This window comes from Neocloeon triangulifer, unplaced genomic scaffold (genome assembly GCF_031216515.1).
Source record: "Neocloeon triangulifer isolate White Clay Creek 2 clone unplaced genomic scaffold, ASM3121651v1 ptg000001l, whole genome shotgun sequence".
Classification (NCBI taxonomy): Eukaryota; Metazoa; Arthropoda; class Insecta; order Ephemeroptera; family Baetidae; genus Neocloeon; species Neocloeon triangulifer.
Genome location: NW_026775544.1, coordinates 6,454,927 through 6,475,235, shown reverse-complemented (window position 1 = coordinate 6,475,235; position 20,309 = coordinate 6,454,927). Strand labels below are relative to the sequence as shown.

Sequence of the window (20,309 nt, the reverse complement as noted above, 5' to 3'; positions counted from 1 at the left end):
AGTGGAATCATGTCATTTTTTTTTATTAAGTGATCGGAAAAATTAAAATAGCTGCATCAGATAATTTTTGTTTTGATATAATTATATTGTGGTACAATAGACAGCAATGCAATGAATTAATGTTTTATAATAACAGTGTGCTTTTGATTAAAGTTTTTGACGTCATTCCAAAAATGATTTTGATGCTTTTATTAAAATTGACAATATTGAATAAAACCAATTTTTATTTTGACTGAACATATTAGTCCATTTTTAATTGTAATATATAACATTTTCTGTTTTCAAGTACACGGTTTAAATCCTCCAAGACTTCAATCATTCAGATTTTTATTTTTTGACAATTAAAATCAAGTATAATGGAAAACAAATATAAAAACTTTAACAAAATTTCCAAAATGAAGACACATTGTGTGGCAAGAAACTGACCAAATTTCTGTACGTGCGCTTTTTCATATCAGCAAAAATGAATCCATACATTCAATTTACTAAAATTACAAGTATAACACATATTCCCGTTCGAGGTAAAAGCAACATTTGCAAGCTGTAACACAAATTCTTGAGATGCCGCACACCGCATTGCACTAAAATTGATGTTTTTCAAACATCTAAATTATATCATCTCTAGATATATATTTCCTCAAAGATTTTCAACAGCAAACAGAGCGTACATGCATTTTTAAACCTCAATAAAAATTAGCTGAAATGCAAAGAGTTTAATAAAAAATGCAGCTTTATCAAACAAAAATAAATCATTGCAAGCGTCAATAGATAATGCACACATTATTTACCTCTGCTTTGATGGAAATAATTTTGGAGTTTTAAAAGGAAAGAGATATAGTTATAAAGTAAGACATTTTTTGATTATAGGAATATTAAGAGGTGCAGAGCTACTTTGTTCTCTGCGTTGTGAAATTTCACCCAACATTCAAGTCACTATCACAAATTTCAGGAATCAAATTTCTGAATCATCTCCTTAACAACTACAATTATTTTTCAATAGGCCTCTTGGAGCACTAGCACCAACTGCGATAATTCAACTGCTCAAAATCCAAGCCGAGTACAAGACGGAAGGGGTTAAGAGTTAAACAACTGCTGTTTTCATTTAACAGGGGTCAATCAAAGAATTACTAGATAATTTTGAGCAACTGCGCACTAGAGTAAAATATTTTTCAACGACTGACAGCTACTTTGGGTCTCATGCTGCTTTTTTTTCTCTTTTTTCACTTTTCTATTATGATACAAGAATGCATATATATTAAAATTCCAAAATTTATGATTTTGAGAGTGTGGTGAGATCATTTTGCTTAATATCAGAAGCCAATGCCCTTGGCTGTGGTTAACTCGAGGAATGGTGTTTTACTGAGTGCTAGCTCCATGTTGGGTCGTATTGCTTCCAATCAGCATTCGGTGCCAAGTAGACTCTCCTGTTGTCGCAGAAAAATGAAACAATGCCTCGGTATCCAGTGCGAGGTACCCCACTCTAAAAAACCAAAGAGAAAAAGTTAGATAAAAGACCAATGATTGTGCAGGAGAAAACTTTACCTTGAAATCGTCCATTAGTCCCAGCATTTTTGCCGTAATTTTATAAATATCCTTGGTGTTGTACTGAATCCGAACAGGTTTATTGTGTTTAATAGAACCGTCTTTCAAATCTGTCAAGGTAACCACAGAGCTATTGTAGACCTCTTGCACGAATTTTATGTCATAGTTGTCCTTAGAAGAATTCAATTTTTTTTATATGAAAGGAAAATAGAAATAAAAAATTACCTTTAAAAGGTATGTCAAGTTCATCTTCGTAAAAGGCACAAATTTTTCATTCAGCTTAATATACTTGAGATGTTTTTCAAAGAAGAGACCACTAAAATATAATCAAAGATTAGTTTCAAGAAATAATTAAATTTAGTTTCATATACTTGCTAACACCGTGTTTCCCAAAAGTTCTTGTTCTTGAGATTTCTGGACGGATGCATGCTCGGTCCTTCCTCTGCTCTGGCCTTCGGATCCAGTCATCCCAATATCTACAAATTTTATTAATACATATGCTTCGAAGTAATTGACTGAGGTCTTACGATGGAGGCCACTTTGTGGAATGTTCTATCCAGTGATCCTTTAACAGCATCCAGCCGAGACCAGGAAAGAAATCGGTCCTGTACAATAGGTCGGCAGCATAATTGTCGATGATGCTTGATTTGCCATTATCGTTCCAGGCCGACACACAAAACAGAGTTCGGTCCTGCTTGAGAATGGGGTAAAGCCCAAGGAAGTACTCAAAGAAGTCTGGAGCAATGTCTAAATCATCTGTCAAAGCAAACAAATGAGCTCAATTGCGACACACACGCAAATCAATTGAAATAACCTTCAACAATAATAACAGTGTCATAATTCAGTCCGAAAAAAGTGTGGTTCAAGGCCCAGCCATAGTGTCGGGCTATTTTAAAGTATCCCTTGAATTTCTTCTCCTTCAGAGGCACAACAATTTCACTTGTGTAACTTGTCTGCAAATAAAATAAAATTCAATCTCTTGAGTAAGATAAAGAAATTAAATAACATACACGAATGTGAGTAATATTTGCTCCGTAACTGCCAATGACTCGGGCTGTTTCTTCATGATCACAATCTTGGCTCACCACAATAGGGAATTGGTGTTCGCGTTGCTGCGGTCTGTATTTGATAAGTGCATCCAGGCAACGAGACACAGACGGTCGGTTGCACGCAAAAACTAGAACGGCTATCACAGGACCTTGAATCTTTTCTTTCTGTAATTTGAAAATTATTTGAAAAAATTATTTAATCTTACACAAGTAGTTAGAAATTCAATAACAATAATAAATTTTCGTAGCCTAAAACAAATTTTAAATTGGATTTTATTGAAATTTTAAGTCTTAATAGAAATTTATTAATTTTTAATTAGGGTTTTAACAAAAACTTCGATAATAATTTTTTAAATAATTATGTATTCAATGGAAAAAAGTGCTTACATGACTGGATGGATTTAGTCTGCTCTGCTCCTGAAGTTTTTCCTTTTCCAGCTGTATGGCGGTGTTTCTTTCTTTTTCAGCATTTTTTATTTCTATTTCTGTAAATATTTAATAATATTTTAAAAATCCACTAAAATAAAACTTCTTACGTTGATTTTGTATGATGACCTTCAGATTTTTTAAAAACGCCTCATTTGCTTTGAACTGATTCTTCAGTTCTCCCTCCAGGTTGTGGAGCTGCTTTTCAATATCCGAGGTCTGAAAAAATTTTAAATTCTAAGGATTGTTCCAGTAAATCCAGTAATTTTATCAACAAATTCCGTGTGTCAATCTTACATTCACACTAAGGTTAGAGAAAAGTCTCCATACCCCTCTGTCGTAAATGTAACGAAGACCTTTCTAAAATTTTCGCATTTTTAAAAAATTTCTGCAAGGTCACAGGAACTTACCTCGGATGCGTGGTAGTTTGTTGGCTTGTGTTGGAACAAAAAGTATGTGGCTATGGCCCATATGATCAGCGATATGAACACCAGGAAGTAGAATCTGTTTTTACGCATTGCAATCACATCATCTGCAAAACAATAACAGAATTGATCCATTAGACATTAGGGCTGTGTAATATCAAGTTTTAATATATTTCATATATTTAACATAAAGTACACGGACGTTTATTAAGTGTCATAAACACTGCAATTAGTTGTGCTACTTGAGCGTAGCCAGTGGGCGACCAACAGGAAATTGCAATATGATGACACCGTTTCACTGAAAAAAAAAAGATGGAACTGCTAAATCATCGTCCATTTTGAATTAAAATTTTGAAATTATTTTGAGTTAACATAAATTTATAATTTAAAATAAAGTATTAAAAAAATTATAAAAAAACGATTCAGGTTAATGAAATTTTTAAATAAAAAATATAATATCAATTATGTGAATATGAAGGTGAACGAAAAATAGAGTTTTACTTAATTTTTATAATATACTAAAAATTTAGCTTTATTTAATTCACACTAATACAAATTTTATCAACTAAGGTTTGATTTCATGAATTACGAACGTCGCCCGAGTGGAAAATTAATTTATTTCAATTAATTTTAATGAACACATCAAATTGAGCTGGCCAAAAAAATTACAACAAATTAAGTTGAAATTCATTTTTTGTTGTGGATACAAAAGGGCTTGTAAGCAAGGCAAAATATATAAGAAATCAGGCACTTTGGGCCAGCTTTGGGCTAAATAATTTAATCATTTATGATCCCATATACCATAAATAAATATGTAATATTTAAATGTTACATATTTATCGATGTTCAAAATTAAGTTTTCATGCTTCAGTTAAGTTTGTAGCAAATTTAAAACCTGCCTCTCTTAATTTTTCATAGCATTCAAAACAATCATTCAATAAAGTGTGTCAAATTGAAATACATATGTATTTTGCTAAATTTTTGGTCGCCGGTTCCCTTGAAACTTACTGCAAGCTTAGGGTCGTGGAGCAAACTTGTCGCGGCCGACATCAATTGAGCGAATTCTCAACTCTACTGATCTTTGGGCCGCATGATTTTCCGCGTAGGTTTCGTGGCAGAGTAATGTAGAATTTTAGCTGGGACGTGTCATGGGAAACACGTAGCGATCGAGGAAGCACCTCTTATCAGTCGTGCAACGGCGGCTTTCGGCGCAGGCCTCGCTTCCGCCGCCTCCTTAGCTCATTTTCCAACACGCCGACGGCCGATTCGGGCAGAACAAGTCAACTTTCTCGGACGAACGATTCGAAAATGTTCGGAATGAGTTCCAATGTTATGATTATTGACACATCGAGTCTGAAATTTCCACTCAATGGGTGTCCAGTCAGAGCCCATCCCACTTTTGAGTTACGAGCATGCGCACTGATTCACGACGAATTTTAATCTTGAATTTTGGTAAGGAAATTATCTGGCCCTCTAATTGTTAGAAGAAATTTTAGAATAAAACATTTTGAATTAAATTTAGGTTAAAACCATTTGGAATAATTCAAATTGAACCTGCTTTTTTTAGGAACGATCTTGCTCTAGTCGGGTGTATGGAGAGGAGTTCAGATTCGGAGAGGTGCTGCTGCGGAGGAGACGGAGACGAGAGCAAACATCTGTACCGAGAATGTTTTTTGATCAGTCGAGATCGCGAGGGGTGTGTACACGGTCCGTGTTCGCGGCAGGTGCTCGCCAACTAAACTGACTAGCCCGACTGATTCGGCCGCCGAAACCGACACTCGACCGTCACCATGGATCCGGAAGCATTTCTGGACCTGGCCAACCAGGTCACCAAATTGAAAATGTTTCCCTACTTCGACATCGCCCACTGTCTGCTCTGCGCCCTGCACGTCCGTGAAGATCTCGGAGCAGGTATTTAAAAATAATTGATTTATTCATTTGATTGACTTTTTATTTATACATAATTTCCAATGACAAAATTTAATTACGCATTCACAGTACAATTTTGTCTGTGCTGCTTTATATTTTAGTCGTAAATGTATACCTTTCGGTTTATGTAATGTAACCCCTTGATTGATGCAGTATTTTTGATTTTTTTTTATGCTGTTATAAATTTAACTTGTCCACATACCTTACGAAATTTTTATTTTGTTATTAATTTTAATTCTTTTAAAATTGTTGATAAATTTAAAATAACTTGTTTCAATGTTTGTATCAGTGCAATTAAATCTATAATTTTATTGATTTAAGCTTCATATCATTATAAAATATTATATTTTGCCCTTTTATCCCTCATGGGCACTCATGGGCTTCATTGAAATCCATACGCGGAATAGCTTAATTAATGGCTGTAAGTCGTCTTGACTTTTAACGATTCAATATTATAAAACAATATAAAATTATACATTATTTATTGTGCATAAAATCTAATAAATTCGTTCTGCTGGAAAACATTTTGCTCTCAATTACTGAAAAATTTCAACAATTTAAAATCAATGTTTTAAAACGTTTAGTACTTTCTACGAGGATTCATTTTTAAATTCCGAAAATTCATCCAGATTTAAATATATTATTTACAAAAAAAAAGAAAAATTTTGGAACCATTCTTGTTATTAGCGTTCGTTTGAAATTAATTAATTGGCTGTGTGTCCATTAAAATTCTCGGGGCCTCGTTAAATCGGTTGTCGGCGTGTCCGTCCGAGAGTTTGTTGACCGCGATTCGAATTTTCGTACAAGAGTGATCTTTGTGCTGATTGTTTCGGCTGCAGAAGAAAGGCCTGATGGCGAATTGTCTTCGCGCTGGGAGAGCTCGGCGGGCGCTCCGAGACACGCGAAGGGTATTTCTGGACACCAGGGGGGTCTGGTGGGGTCATTGCGATGCTCGCTCGGACGGGTTGCTCTCGGTGGTGCACTTGCTTAGAGCAGCTCGGCGGCCTCGTCCCGCACACGTGCACCGAAATGCACGCTTTATTTTTAATTGTCTGCCGAAATGGATCAAACACTCTCACCTTTGCGACTAGATCTACGTTAAATGAGCTTCAAAAAGAATTATTAGTTTTTGTCTTTATTTGCCCATTATATTTTTTTTTTTAAGAACGACGTTATTGTTAACGTGCATTGTTGAAAAAATTATTTTTTGGAATAACTTAGGCATGGTAAGCATTAGCAGAGCATTAGTTTGATAGAAACAGACACAATTATTTACCGAAACTAGTAGAGCAGGAATTTTCTGTACCATGCAGAAACAATAAAGTTGCTCATCACCACCGAGGAAGCCGGATTTTATTTCAACAATTATTTATATTTATGTTTCATTGCAAAATTAATAAGTCATTTATTTTACTGTGTAATACTGTCAAAATTAAGGCAAAAAATATGTTGAAGAAAATATGGCAAAATTTAAACCTAAAAAAAGTAATAAAATAAGCTTAATTAAGAATTTAGGAAATTTTATTGTTATTCAAGACAGAGTCAAAAGCAAAATGTAAGCTCTGTTGTTGAAAAGACTTGATTTGACTGGATTTGACTATGCCAATAATGAGCCATATAGATGATTTCTTTTTATAAAACTCTTTTACAGTTGGGGTTTTAGTGCTCCTTATATTTTAAAATTACCATATTTATTTTCCATTGTTGTTAGTCACAACGTTTATGATACTATTGCCCTTAGAGAAAGGAAACTTGATTTCATTTTTGTATGAGCCTTATTGGCTCTTGTTTTACATCATATCACTAAAATCACTAAAAATTTGAAATGGTCATCGCGATTGTTGTTGATTTTACTTACTATAAGAACGGGCTGACAAAAATTTTCAAATTAAAATTTGAACCAAATGTAACACTCGTAAACCCAATGAAATTTTCTATGCGGCCAACAGTATTTATGCAAAAACACCAATTAATGTAAATCTGGAGCAGTTTGAACTTTGTGGGAATTAAAAATGAAATTTATGTAGAGTGAAAAGAATTTGTATTTTGAATGGATTTGTTTTGAATTCGTCAGGGTAAAAAAAATGGAACAAATTTAAATAGGCTTTGCTTTTGCTGTTAGTTTTTACTATTGTAATTGCGCACTATTTAATTAAAATAATGTATGGCTCAAGATTTATAAAACTTTTGCAAACACAAGCACTAATAGCTCTTTGATATGTACTTGCAGTAGATTATTATATGACAATCTCAAACTTCAATCTGACGTGAGCTATAAAGTTGCTCTCTTTCCGTTTCAATATTTTAGTTTACGCCCACATAACGTTGATCAAAAGTTGACACAAAATATTAGATCAGAGATAAAAAATTAAAAAGCTCTGATAGGATTAGATGAACCTTCCAAGCAAACGATTAATAGTTCAATATTTTTTTATATTTTAGTTATGTTATAAGAAATTCAAGGCTATTTTAATTATGTAAATAATCCAATTTCATTATTGATGATGGAAAAAATCCTTTTTTTTCACTTTAAATGACCATTTTTCTTTTTATCAGTTATCTGAAATTTTTGCAGAACTTGTTGTTTTTAATTTTGATTTTTTTTAGCAAGGAGCGTCAAAGTGTGGCACAATCGTTTGCTGCATCTGGCGATAAAAAAGTTCCAAGGTATTGATAAGCGGTGCGAGGAACGATCTGCGCGCGCGGCGTGGCGGCGACGGGTTCTTTTTATCGAGGGAGACGAGCCCGCTAAAAATAACGTTGGAGCCCCAATCGCACAGGAGAGGGACCCAATTTTAGGATCCCAAATGCACCGCGGCAGACACACACGCCGTTTGAAAAGCCACGCGTGACTCAATCGAAAATAAAAAATATTTGACCGAATTTTTTTTACTGACCCCGAGCGAAATTTTCACGGTCGCCGTGCTCGACCAGGCCGATCCTTTTGTAGAGTTTTTTCTTCATGATGCATGGAGAGCGAGCTGCATTGTCTCCGAATGATGTGGCGGGACTGATTTTTTACGCCCCATTGGTTTTCCTCTGTGAGCAAAGGCCTCGCGGGTTATCACCGGTGGCGCAGAGTCAGTCTCCGACTCCGATAGATAAAAAAGAAAAATAAACCACATAATTATACGAGTTCATGCGCAGCGGGCGCGTCATTAGCAAGCGAAATTTATTCACGCTTTGTCATGCGAGCAGAAAGAATCGCAGACTTTGAATCAATTTGAATAATTGGACCCAGAAGTCGCTGCCAAAATAGCGCGCAAGTCACATTCAGGCTGGGTGATTTGGCACTCCATTGGCATGCGCAATTGGCCACCTTTTGTACCAAATGATATGAATACTTTTTTATCTGTATTAATTATCTTTCGGTATGGACGAACGTCTTTTAAAATCAGAATTAATTTGCCAAATTTTATGATCTTTGTTCCTGTCATCTTTTCAAAATATTAATTTACTTCATTACGAATTTACACTGACATTGAAGAAAAATTTTACAAAAAAAATTGCATTTACTTAAATATTATTCAGGAGTTACCAGTGTTTTCAGATTTCATTTTCTCATATCGTTTGGATAGCCGAATGAAGCTGTATTTTGTTTTGTGTGATAAATTTTTTTTTCTCAAGATCAACATTTTTTAGCTGATGAAACACGGTAAAAGGGGGGTAATTAAATATTTCTTTGAAAGGCTTTTAGCGATTTGGAGCCAACCCAAAAATTTAATGTTTATTAAGTCGATTGGGGTCGAAAGTCGGTTGTGTGAAAATTTAATTAGACATGCCATTAATAACAAAAACAAAATCGGGGAACTAAATTAAATTAATTTTTATATTTTTAAGGGTGTGTGTAATTTTTTTCTGCTAGAAAATTAATTTCAAGTCTGAAGTATTTCTGAGAATTTTTTTTTTTCAAAATCAGTTTAAATTTTATATAATTTAATTTATATGTCAATTTGTTTTGTGTGATATATTTTTCATTGCCAAACGAGCCAAATAATTATGCAAGCAACCCGAAGCAACCATGCATTTGTATTTTAGATTAGCTCAACTCATCATTAAATTTCTTATCCATTAATTTCTGATAACAAAAATAAAATATATATATACTCTGAACAATGCAAAATAAATAAGGAGTGGAAACAATTATTCAATTTTTCCGAAAAGTTTGTTAAACATTTTTTATTATTAACTAGATTTTTTTAAATTAAAATGCCTACAAAAATTTAAATTTAAATTGCCAAACTAAAATATCTTCATGTCAAGAAGGAATTAAAGAAAAGTCTTATTTTTTTTTATATATAAAATGGAAATGCACTGCTCTTCATTCAGTAAGTATTTGCAAAGGAATCGGGATTTAAATCGAAATTAATAATTACCTCCTGAGGAAAATCTAGAATGTATAATATTAAGAGGAAAAACGTCAAGTTTGACGACAACCTACCTTCATTTGAAATTTTTCTGGCAAGACTTAACTCCATTAAACTGCTTTTTACATCAAACTACTACCGTGCTGACTTCCATCAAGTTGCAAACTAAATTAAAAAATGTCCTCAGGTGCTCAGCAGTTCTCCAGGAAACACCCGCTGTCATGCTGGCTTTCCTACATGCTGGTAGTTTTTGCCGGCGGAATGCTCTGCAATGGACTGCTCGGAGAACCGATCTTGGCTCCACTCAAGAACACCCCTCAGATTGTGGTCGCCTCTGTTGTTTGGTAGTTAAATATTGAAATACTAAAATCAATTCTTGAGTGATATCTTAAATAACTTTATTTGAAAAAAGGATCTCTTTTAATTTTTGTGATGTTAATCCTTTGTCCAATAAAGCCCATTTCTAATCCTTGTTTACGGTTGCAGGTACTTTGTGTTCTACACACCGTTTGACATCGGCTACAAAATTGCCAAGTTCTTGCCGGTCAAGCTCATTTGTGCCGTCATGAAGGAGGTGTACAGGTAGTTTCTTTTTACGCCCCACGCATCCTTGGTTTTACTCCTCAAATTACTTTCTCCCCCAGGTGCAAGAAAGTGTACGACGGAGTGACCCATGCTGGCAAGTTGTATCCCAATGCCTACCTAATCATGATTCTTATTGGCACTCTGAAGGGTAATTATTAATTTATTTCCTTCTTATAATTTGTTATTTAGTGAAATTACTAAAAGAACTTTCTTTTTAATTTGAAACAACATTTGTTTATAATTTGTCAAGTTTTTCCTACAAATTTTACTGTAAATCAACGTTATTGATTAATAAATTTAATTATTATTATTTTTATATATACAATTTAGCACTGTGTTTCCAAAATGCCAAATATTTACCTGAAATTTTTAGGTAATGGTGCCGGCTTTGTAAAACTGATCGAACGCTTGATCCGTGGTGTCTGGACCCCCACAGCTATGGAATTCATGCAGCCATCCTTGTAAGAAAATTCAATAAAATTTGGAGAGGAAAATTCTTTCATAATTCAAATCGCAGCTACACCAAAGCCTGTCTGGTGGCCTCTGTCATTTTTGTGCTGGACAGCAAGACAGACCTGATCTCGGCTCCTCATGCTCTCGTTTACTTCGGAATTGTCATCTTCTTTGTATACTTCAAGGTTTGATTTTTTTTTCTTCCTGTAATCATTATTCTCTTTGAAATTAATTATATTTTGCAGGTCTCGTCGGTGTTGCTGGGAATACATGATCCATTTGTACCGTTTGAAAACTTATTCTGCGCTCTCTTCTTCGGAGGAATATGGGACTCCCTGCAAAAGGTGCTCGGACGTGGTGGTGCTCCCAAGGACGGGGATAAGGCTGATTCTAAGAAGAAAGACTAAATTCTTGCCTCTCACAATCAACTAATTTGATTTAAAGTAACTAAAAATCACAATTTTGAATTCTGGTCACAAGCAACCAATTCTTGCCAAAAAAACAAAAAATAATAATAATGTCACACATTTTACAATTTTCTGCATAACAAGGAAAGCTCTAGTCTGTTTTTGAACGACCACCTGAGGCCATGTTACTCTGGTCGCCAAGTCAAAATTAAATTATTTATTTGAAAAATTGACATTGTTCACCATCCTTAACTCATTTTTGAGTCATGAAGTATTCTATGTGTATAAAAAAGATCACAAAGAGAGCAAGGAGCGATTTGAAAGAGGTGGATTTTGGGATCTGTCCCACTGAACATGAATCATCTTTGCTCTTCTGCTGAAACTTTGTATTGGGTGTGGAAAGTGTGTGAATGAAAGTCCTTGCAAAGGCAACTTGCAAATGAAGCAATTCATCACAGCCTTGCTTCATTCGCAAAAATTTTATTGCTTTCGAGTGTGTGTTGTGTTTATATTTTGTAACACCAATACCACAGCTGGAACCAAAAGTTATCTGCTCTTTAATTTTACACTCCACCTCGCAACTTTACAAGCAAATTAAGAAAGTTAAATTTTAGCATTAAGATGATTTATAGTTCAATAATTAATTTTGTATTTAGTTTAGGTATTGGGAAGGGATCTAATGCATTATTAAAAATTAGGAGGGAATAACAAAACACGGCTGGATTTTCTTGAAATTACAAATATTTATTATATTATCACGATGCCAAAACTTACACTTAATGTATAATGCATGTTACATAAAAATATAATTACCTCGATTTATTTCCTATATGACGCAAGTCATTCTCAAGAAATATTTGACTTGTTTAATTGTTTTGCATTGCTTCCAGATCTGCATCTTTTACAAAAGTTTAAGCGTTTTGCTCAGAGCTTAAAAAATGGTATTATTTTCTATAAAAGCAAAACTTTTCAGTTCAATTAAACAAAAATATCATTGTGCGCACTAATTTCCCAACATTTTCCTTCAATAGGGCACATCATGTTTGTCAACCCTCTTCAAGTATAAATCGAGATTTTTTCATGTATTTGTGCAAATTTTAGTGATGTGTGTGTGATAATATTACATAATTTGGAATGTGTGCATGGTAAACAAATACCATCTAGCTATCTTGTTAATACATCTGCAATACTAGCTTTTTAAATATTATTTATTCCGTATTTTAAAATTTCAAAAGTTTATTGTAAAATTAATAGTCATCATTTCCCTTAAATATAATATTGTAAGCTTAAGTAATTGTTTTCAAAAATTATCTGGTATTTGACTAGCATTATTAATTTGAACTTTGTAAATTTATGCTGTCCATTTATTTTTCTATACGTTGGACGAGGTTTTAATGAAAATTGCATACTTCGATTCTACTTACAATCAAGATCCAATTTTCCTACAGGAAATGGGTTATTAATATAATATTAGGTGATATTCAATTAACTTCTACATCTCTCCTAAAGGGAAATTTTAAATACAGAGCGGTTAAAAATCGAGGAATATTCTATAAATTTTCTATAACAGTAACGGTACAATAATTGGGACATTAATTTACCTCTATTTAACAAAGATGATGGATGATATTAATCCACAATTATTTTGAGATCATTGGCTTCCATTAAAACATGAATGCGCATTTATTAAAATCACACAACAAAGGAATCATGCGGCTCATCTCATTCACTCCTTTTAACAATGGAAGGGTTTCAAATGGACAGAGTAACAATAGGAAGACAATGAGTGTTGCTGGGTGTCAAAAAATTTTGATGCGTTTTCCGTTTAGATTGAAGATTCAGATGCGTCCGGGAACTGGACTCTCTTCACCGACCGGACCCTGTGTGGCACGTCCGACTGCAAGCCATTGTTCTGCAATCAAAGGGGTAAACTCTGAAAAGCACGGACTGCTATTCAAACAAGAGTGCAGCAACGTTCCCATTTAATTAAAATGAATCATTAGTGCAGTCTCGTGTTTGTCCATTGCATGATTGCCTTTGTTGTTGTACAACAATAAACACCCAAGATGACGCAATTTATTGATGCCTCCTGAACGTGTGCAAATTATTACAGTACCGGTCTGTGAATGAATAGAAAACTCATAGGTTCGCAGCTAGCAATACTCTCATCTTAACTATTTAAAACCTCTTTTTTTTATCTCTTTTGATAAATCTGCGTGCATATATTTTTTGTACGTTTGTTTCATTACATCAGTTTAAAATTTATTTATAAATTTGCACGATTTATATTAATAAACCTGTAAATTCAAATTTTTTTCTATTGATTTATTCTGTAATACATTTTTAAGTCATGGCAATCTGTTTTTCAAGCAAATTCTTTTATTGGTTATTATTTTAGTTAGTAGATAAAGTGGAAAACAATGAAATTAATTTTTTACCTTGCAAAATGTCTATTTTTAAATTATAAATTGTAAAACTAAATACTTTGTTTTTTTGTCTCTGCATTTATGGATTTATATGTAGTAGAAAACATCGTTACCTCTAAATTAACTTACAATATTTTAATTTTGAAGATTAAAAATTTCACTCACTTGAATGGCAGGTGCGAGAGGGACGGTCGGACTAACATTTGGTGAGGGCCTGAGCTCCATGAGAGAAGGTGCCTGCAGGATGTCTGGCCTTATGATGGGCTTGGTCTTGATTGGCGGCACAAACGTCGTCGCGCTAGGTTGAGCCACATAGCGCACCGAGCCCGGCTAAACGGCAAATTGCACAGCCAAATTAATGCAAATCGCCTCGGCAAAATTGCCTGATTATCACGCAGACGTGCAGCTAAATTAAATTCCCGGCCGGCGCCTTCTAAACGAAAACTTCGACTCTACGGCAATTGTGTCATTTCTTGTTCCGCGCGCGCCAATTGCGCCAAAGCGAGATCAGGAACTTTTCTAAGCGCTAGGAAATTACTTTTGTCTGCTTAAAATTCCAGGGAGGATTAGCAGATCTTCCAACAAAAAAGCAATGAGGAAAACGAGATTGTTACATGAATATTTTTAAAAGTTGAAAAATTAAAATACTGTTCAATCTCTCTCCTGACGCTCTCTTAAAATTTTGTAGGTCTTTAATTATTACATAATTTTTTGAATAAAACAATTTAAAATGAAACACATGCCACGTTTAATTCTCCTACTCTCTTTTATTAAGTTTCTATTAAAAAATTCGTAAAAACGACTAGTTAAAAATTTCAGCAGTTACAAAAAAGCCTATTTTTCCAACTTGATATCGATTTTTGAATTATTTTCTGAACTCGGCAATGAAAGTAAAGAAAAACAAAACTTAATTTATGAGAGAAACTTTTAATGTGGTTTATTTTTAAAAATTTAATTACATTTTGATCATTGATTGAAGTTGAGCTGAGTTGAGCCAAGTAAAATTGAATTTATATTTTTTATGCCTGTAGTGCTTCTCTCATTGCATTTTAATTCATTACTTAACAAATATCTGGTTGAATGACGCAGAAAATATAAATAGTCACACCAGAGAGAAAATTTAATTGGCATTCTGAGCAAAGCGCACATCAGTTGTTCTCTGTGAATGCATCGCACGTTTTGCCCTTTATGACAATTTTCCCTGCACGTCTGACTATTCTCCAGCCACGAGCGTCAACTGGAATTTGATTCGTTTCATGTAACGTCGATGTAAAAAACGCGAACTCAAAGACTTGCAAATAAGAATCACTAACGTGTCCCTGTTTCATGCCACTCTTGAGAGAGTGGCATAAGAATTTATCTTTGTAGCAAAAAGAGTTTATGGGGCAACGAGAGAGACTATTCCATTTTAGTAAAAAAAAAAACTGAAGTGCTTCTCTGCGTGATTGTTAATGTTTGTTCTATAATATAAATATTTCCATATTGCACTCAATATCAATTGTCACTCGAAACAAACCCTTCAACTGGTAAAAATACACTTTGGCTTCCAGCATTGACGGTTATGCATCACGCATCACATCAACGACGTACAGGTTGCATTTAAATCAAAATTAATTTACATCAACGTAATTTCATATTTTTTTTTGTTAAATAGTCATTTCTATAATTTAAATTTTATTTTCAATAAAAAAAGGATAAATTATTACACATTACAAATAATTAATATTTGATAATGGAAGAAAAACAATCATCTCACTTGTTGTTGGTGGTATGCAGTTCCTCTGCCGGCCTTGTACTCCTGATATTGCGAGATCACACACAGCAGACAGTAAACCTGCAACACGAGGAATGCGGTCGGTCGCAATGAAGGATAATATACGATTTGTGTGAATACTGGATGCAAACGCACTTGGCATTTGCTGGTGCAAAAAAGAAACAAACTCACGTTCAGACTAAGAAGGAAGAAATCCAACGTCAGCACAATGCCAGTCAACGGGTTGAACTCCAACTGCGAACATTTGCAAAGAAATTATTTATTTTTTGTCCTTTCCTTTTTCATTTCATTTTTGGCACGGAGCCAAGCAATTTTCCACACTGTGAATGTCACAGAGAGGCTCCTTTTCGCGGACTTAGCGCCATTAATCATCACGGCGATGAGATTTTGTGAGAGACTCTTTTGATGAGGAATTCTTTAAGTATAGCCATAGCCAACATCTCCTTTGATCCGAGGAGCGGAAAATGGGAAAAACATTTAATTGCAAACTTTATTGTTGCAATGAACGCAGAAATTTGCATTTTTTTCCTTACAAAGATATACTCCCTTTTTTTAAATATATTTTTATTTCACTCAGAGCAAAAATTTGCAGTGAAGCGAGAGCGATCTGACGTTGCCATGTATTAAAAAAATGCACCGATGCGTACGCTTTTTCAATATGAGAAGGAGGAACTGTGGCTGAAGCGTTTGGAGGAAAAATTGCCGTCTTGGAAAAAGAATCCGAGCTGGCAGATTTATTGATCTGTATTTCTTGGAAATGAGGAAATAAACATTATAATTTTTTGTTGGATTTGAAGTGATTTTATGATTTTATGACATTTCACTGCATATATAATGGTTAATCAAAATTGTAATTATTCAAATTAATGAGATAAGCATTGATTTGATAATTACTTCATTCATTTCTTTAATTTAGCTTTAAAACAAATTTTAATAGAAAAGAAGCAGCAATCACTTATGATTTAATTAATATGATAATATTCAAATCAATTCAAATTTCTTTACTTCCTAATATGTAAGGTACAGATGAAAATGATATTTTTTTATTAAATTCAGTTAAAACAAATTTTTATTTTAACTTCAATAAAATTATTATCGCTCCGCTGGTGATTAAATGCACACAATCACAATGAATGGATTATAAATATGCAACAATGCAAAATTCCGCTGCCAACGCCAACACAAAGGGTTGGTTATACGTTTTATGCAGCCAGCGGACTTTTGCCGGCAGGGTCGGTCGTCGTAGTCGTATATGGGAAGTAGCGAGTCTGTCGCTTTTTTGCATTTTGTTTTCACTGAGTGAGAAGCCTGTGGCTCGGCCCGAGTCTTTTCCACGCGATGAAAGGCCGGACAGGTAAACAGACCGTTCCATTGTTAAACTCGCGCCGCTTCTTTTGTCTCTGAACGCCAAGCGGAAATTCAATATTGCAGAATGGCAAACATAATTTCTTGTCGCAGTGCCCTTTCCAGTTATTAAAAGGACGGAGTTTGTTTGACCCCCGGTCATTCTACACTTTGTTACGCAGAATACGATTGGAATTTTCTGTAAAGGACTTTTTACAAACAATATCGATTTTTTTTGTTATATGATAGAAATGAACAGTCCTCTCACATTATTAACGTGCGCTGAAAGTTTTTGCTCACCTCGAATAAAAGTCGGGAGGGCGTTTCATTGCAAGTGGTCCAAAGCTGCTTTTAAGCAAAAAAATATATTCCTTTTTTTCAGTGTGGAGATCAACTCTGAAGGGTGAAAGACAGAGGGAAGAGAAAAAGTGTTTCCTTCCTCCTCTGGTACCACTCTGCTGGCAGAGTGACGTGTGCTTTTTACTTTGAGATTGTGGGACAAAAAATGGTGAGAAACCATTACTTATTTTTATCTCATTTTTATTGTGATGAATGATCCAGAATCTTTTCTCTAAGAAAAATTTATTAAGGTTTTTTTTCTATGAGCCTTTATAGGAGATCATTTCTGTAATATAAGAGTTTATTTATTTATGATTTTTTAATGATTTTAATTTATTTAGTCTCCATTTAGATTAATGGGAAATAATAAATAAATAAATAGTGGGTTTAATTGAGAAATGATGCTGAAATTTTCTGGAATTATGAAAACGTGAAGAATATGTCACTTTTAAAAAAAATTGGATGATTATGAAAACTTATTTTTCACCTCAATATTATTTTTTTACTCCTTCTTGCCCAAGTGTTTCTACAAGTGGTTACCTACTTTTCCCATCACTTTATTTTTTTCGTTTTCCTCGTCTAATTAAAATTGCACCGAGATAATCTTTCCTTTTATTCTACTTTACTCCCCAGCTTACGGTCTTTTGTATTTAATGGAATAAATTATTATTTGCGAGAGCTAAAATTCCGCTAACAGAGGGAGAAGCAGAGCAACGAGGATGAAACTGTTTATCTCTGCGAATGGAGCTCATCACTCTTTGTTTTTCCTCCGCCCACTCGTCCCGCGTTTTCAGGCAAATAATACACGTCTGCTATGATCATTCGTTGGCAAGTACATAGTTTTACACCATCTGCAGACCTTGATATATGCGTTATATAGAAAATGCTCTCCCGCGGATAGGTCATAAATATTCATGCATCTATGCACGGATATATTTGTTTGCGTTCTGCCTGAGCAAAAAGACAAACAACGTTTTAATATACAGAGCGCCACAGTGCAGGCCTTGTGTTGTGAAAACAGGCCCGTTGATAATGTGATATTGTTCACAAAGCTCAGAGGGACAAAAGTTTTGTAGCAAAAACTCGCAATATTGTACATGTTTTGTTATTGTTAAACAATCGGATGAAACATTCGTCAGAATTATGCTTGTGTTTATTGTCTCTTTTTAGAACTCGGCCTTAAAATTAGGAATCTGTAAAAGCGGATATTTTTGGATGATAATTTACTTCACTCGATAATTTCTTACAAGTTTGCAAAATGAAATTAAGGACCCAGAAACAATAAAAAATGACGTCTGAAAATAAAATTATAATTTTGATGTAAAAATATCAATGTGAAATGTTTAAAGAAAAAAATCATCACTTCAATAATAATTAAAATCAATCGCTTTACAAATTTAATGAATTTTTTTTTTGATAGATTAATGATTGGAGTCAGGTGAAACATTTTCTGGCGGGGATCAATAAAATTGACCTCTGCAAGACCGCAATCAGCGCCGGTGTAAATATACTGCTTTTAAACACAGCAAATAAAAATTAAGTGCCGCTCTCTCTGCTTTTCTAGAAGGTCGGTGCTCCCTGGGGATATTGCTAGGAAAGGCTTTTTGTTCTGTTTGCGAAATCCTTCACGTTGGTTACCACGGGACGCAGTCTGCGTTGATGATGTTATATATATATATATATATATATATATATATATATATATATATATATATATATATATATATATATATATATATATATATATATATATATATATATATAACATCATCAACGCAGACTGCGTCCCGTGGTAACCAACGTGAAAGGATTATATATATATATATATATATATATATATATATATATATATATATATATATATATATATATATATATATATATATATATATATATATATATATATATATATATACAGGGTGGCCCAAAATTCAACGACACATTTTAATTTGCTGCCATTTTTGAACGGATGGAGATATTTGAGTTTTCTCAGCGGGAGAATGAAGTTCAGCTGTGGAAGTTTTGTTGGTGCTATGGGCATCCCATTGTTGCAACGCATTGTTACTGAAAAATAGCTACAACCGCAAACGAAAAATTTCTCTTATGGGATATCCATGTTAATTTTTAAACTTTTTAATTTTTTTACTTTTTTAACGAAACAAAATGTCTTCTAGCCTAAAATTTTGCGAGGAACACGATTCTGGTGTCTAAATTTTATTCCGTTAAGTATAAAGTAGACTTTTTGACACAAATTTTATGAAAATGAAAGGTTAGGTCAAATTTGACCTCACCAATTGATTCAGCTTGCCGAGTTTACCCTTAGTACCAATTTTCGTTTCTTTACCTATTTTGGTTCTATAAAATCCAGGAAACCGTCAAAATTTACCTGAAGTAAATTTGGATAATTAAACTTCCAACGGCAATAAAAAATAGAAGTCCAGCATTAAACTTATCAAACTTTGGCCGGATTAACTACGTGCTTTGTGAGAACTTGTAATTTATAAGTTAGAAGTCTGTCACCCAGAAGGAAAAATTTATTTTTTAAAGTTTGTGGTGATTTATAGCAAATTTAAAAAAAATTTAATTGAAAATTAATCTACGTGAAGCGAAAAATTAAAAGTCCTGTTTTAAAAAAACTGCGATTTCGCTGGCAGTTAGAAGGGTTTAAGGGCTATGTTTTCTCCAAATGGCAAGTCTGTCACCCAAAGAAAACTTTGGCTTTTTATTTTTTTAGCATTTCAAACAAAATTTCCTAAATCGGATTTGCGTTATAATTTGGCAAAGTCGCCGAAAAAATTAGATTCTGTCGAGTGACAGGCGCAAAATTTAGTAATCCAACTCACTGAACTACATAAATTTAAAAAATCTCCGCGCAAGTAGTATGAAACCTGGACTTCTTAAATTTTTTTATTGAAATGTGGAAAATTACAAAATTTTATCAAATAATATCTGCGATTAAAAATAAAATGAAAAGTCCAGGTTGCATTCTACTTGCGCGGAGATTTTTTAAATTTATGTAGTTCAGTGAGTTGGATTACTAAATTTTGCGCCTGTCACTCGACAGAATCTAATTTTTTCGGCGACTTTGCCAAATTATAACCCAAATCCGATTTAGGAAATTTTGTTTGAAATGCAAAAATCATAATAAGCCAAAGTTTTCTTTGGGCGACAGACTTGCCATTTGGAGAAAACATAGCCCTTAAACCCTTCTAACTGCCAGCGAAATCGCAGTTTTTTTAAAAC

At 33.8% G+C, this 20,309-nt stretch overlaps 3 protein-coding genes across 8 annotated transcripts in view; 1 reads left to right on the top strand and 2 right to left on the bottom strand.

Annotated features, from left to right (window-relative positions):
- Window positions 1-132: 132 nt before the first annotated feature.
- On the bottom strand, window positions 133-8,426 carry LOC132205203 (alpha-1,3-mannosyl-glycoprotein 2-beta-N-acetylglucosaminyltransferase). Of its 6 annotated transcripts, XM_059634145.1 has the most exons (13): window positions 4,451-5,015; window positions 3,645-3,740; window positions 3,428-3,549; window positions 3,315-3,377; window positions 3,128-3,236; window positions 2,979-3,076; window positions 2,553-2,756; window positions 2,357-2,495; window positions 2,070-2,298; window positions 1,914-2,018; window positions 1,768-1,858; window positions 1,543-1,713; window positions 133-1,480 (listed from the first exon to the last, which is right to left on the bottom strand). In XM_059634145.1, coding segments are annotated over exons 1-13 (1,542 nt in total). In that variant the 5' UTR covers window positions 4,452-5,015; the 3' UTR covers window positions 133-1,366. The 6 variants fall into 6 exon arrangements, with proteins under 6 accessions (XP_059490128.1, XP_059490136.1, XP_059490159.1 ...); XM_059634153.1 differs by lacking the exons at window positions 3,645-3,740; window positions 4,451-5,015 and adding an exon at window positions 8,269-8,426; XM_059634176.1 differs by lacking the exon at window positions 3,645-3,740 and having other exon boundaries at window positions 134-1,480; window positions 4,451-5,009.
- Window positions 5,106-11,728, top strand: LOC132205251 (trimeric intracellular cation channel type 1B.1). Its single transcript, XM_059634206.1, has 7 exons — window positions 5,106-5,353; window positions 9,926-10,082; window positions 10,225-10,320; window positions 10,383-10,471; window positions 10,697-10,784; window positions 10,841-10,961; window positions 11,022-11,728. Exons 1-7 carry the CDS (start codon window positions 5,233-5,235, stop codon window positions 11,181-11,183), a joined length of 834 nt encoding a protein of 277 aa, XP_059490189.1. The 5' UTR covers window positions 5,106-5,232; the 3' UTR covers window positions 11,184-11,728.
- Window positions 11,576-20,309, bottom strand: part of LOC132205262 (uncharacterized) — a 45,965-nt gene continuing 37,231 nt past the window's right edge. The window contains exons 6-9 of the mRNA XM_059634217.1: window positions 15,555-15,617; window positions 15,366-15,443; window positions 13,775-13,939; window positions 11,576-13,095 (exon numbers count right to left, since the gene is read on the bottom strand). Of these exons, the coding sequence (XP_059490200.1) occupies window positions 13,009-13,095; window positions 13,775-13,939; window positions 15,366-15,443; window positions 15,555-15,617 (393 nt within the window). The 3' untranslated portion in view covers window positions 11,576-13,008. The remainder of the gene's footprint in view (window positions 13,096-13,774; window positions 13,940-15,365; window positions 15,444-15,554; window positions 15,618-20,309) is intronic.

Excerpts from the sequence above, each read along its gene's own strand:
- LOC132205251 (XM_059634206.1), top strand. The coding sequence starts at position 5,233 with ATGGATCCGGAAGCATTTCTGGACCTGGCCAACCAGGTCACCAAATTG. Across the intron at positions 10,472-10,696 it reads TCTTATTGGCACTCTGAAGG|GTAATGGTGCCGGCTTTGTA; the intron begins GTAATTATTAAT and ends TGAAATTTTTAG. Across the intron at positions 10,962-11,021 it reads TCTTCTTTGTATACTTCAAG|GTCTCGTCGGTGTTGCTGGG; the intron begins GTTTGATTTTTT and ends TATATTTTGCAG.
- LOC132205203 (XM_059634145.1), bottom strand. Across the intron at positions 2,757-2,978 it reads GACTAAATCCATCCAGTCAT|AAAGAAAAGATTCAAGGTCC; the intron begins GTAAGCACTTTT and ends TTCAAATTACAG. Across the intron at positions 2,496-2,552 it reads CAAATATTACTCACATTCGT|ACAAGTTACACAAGTGAAAT; the intron begins GTATGTTATTTA and ends TTTTATTTGCAG.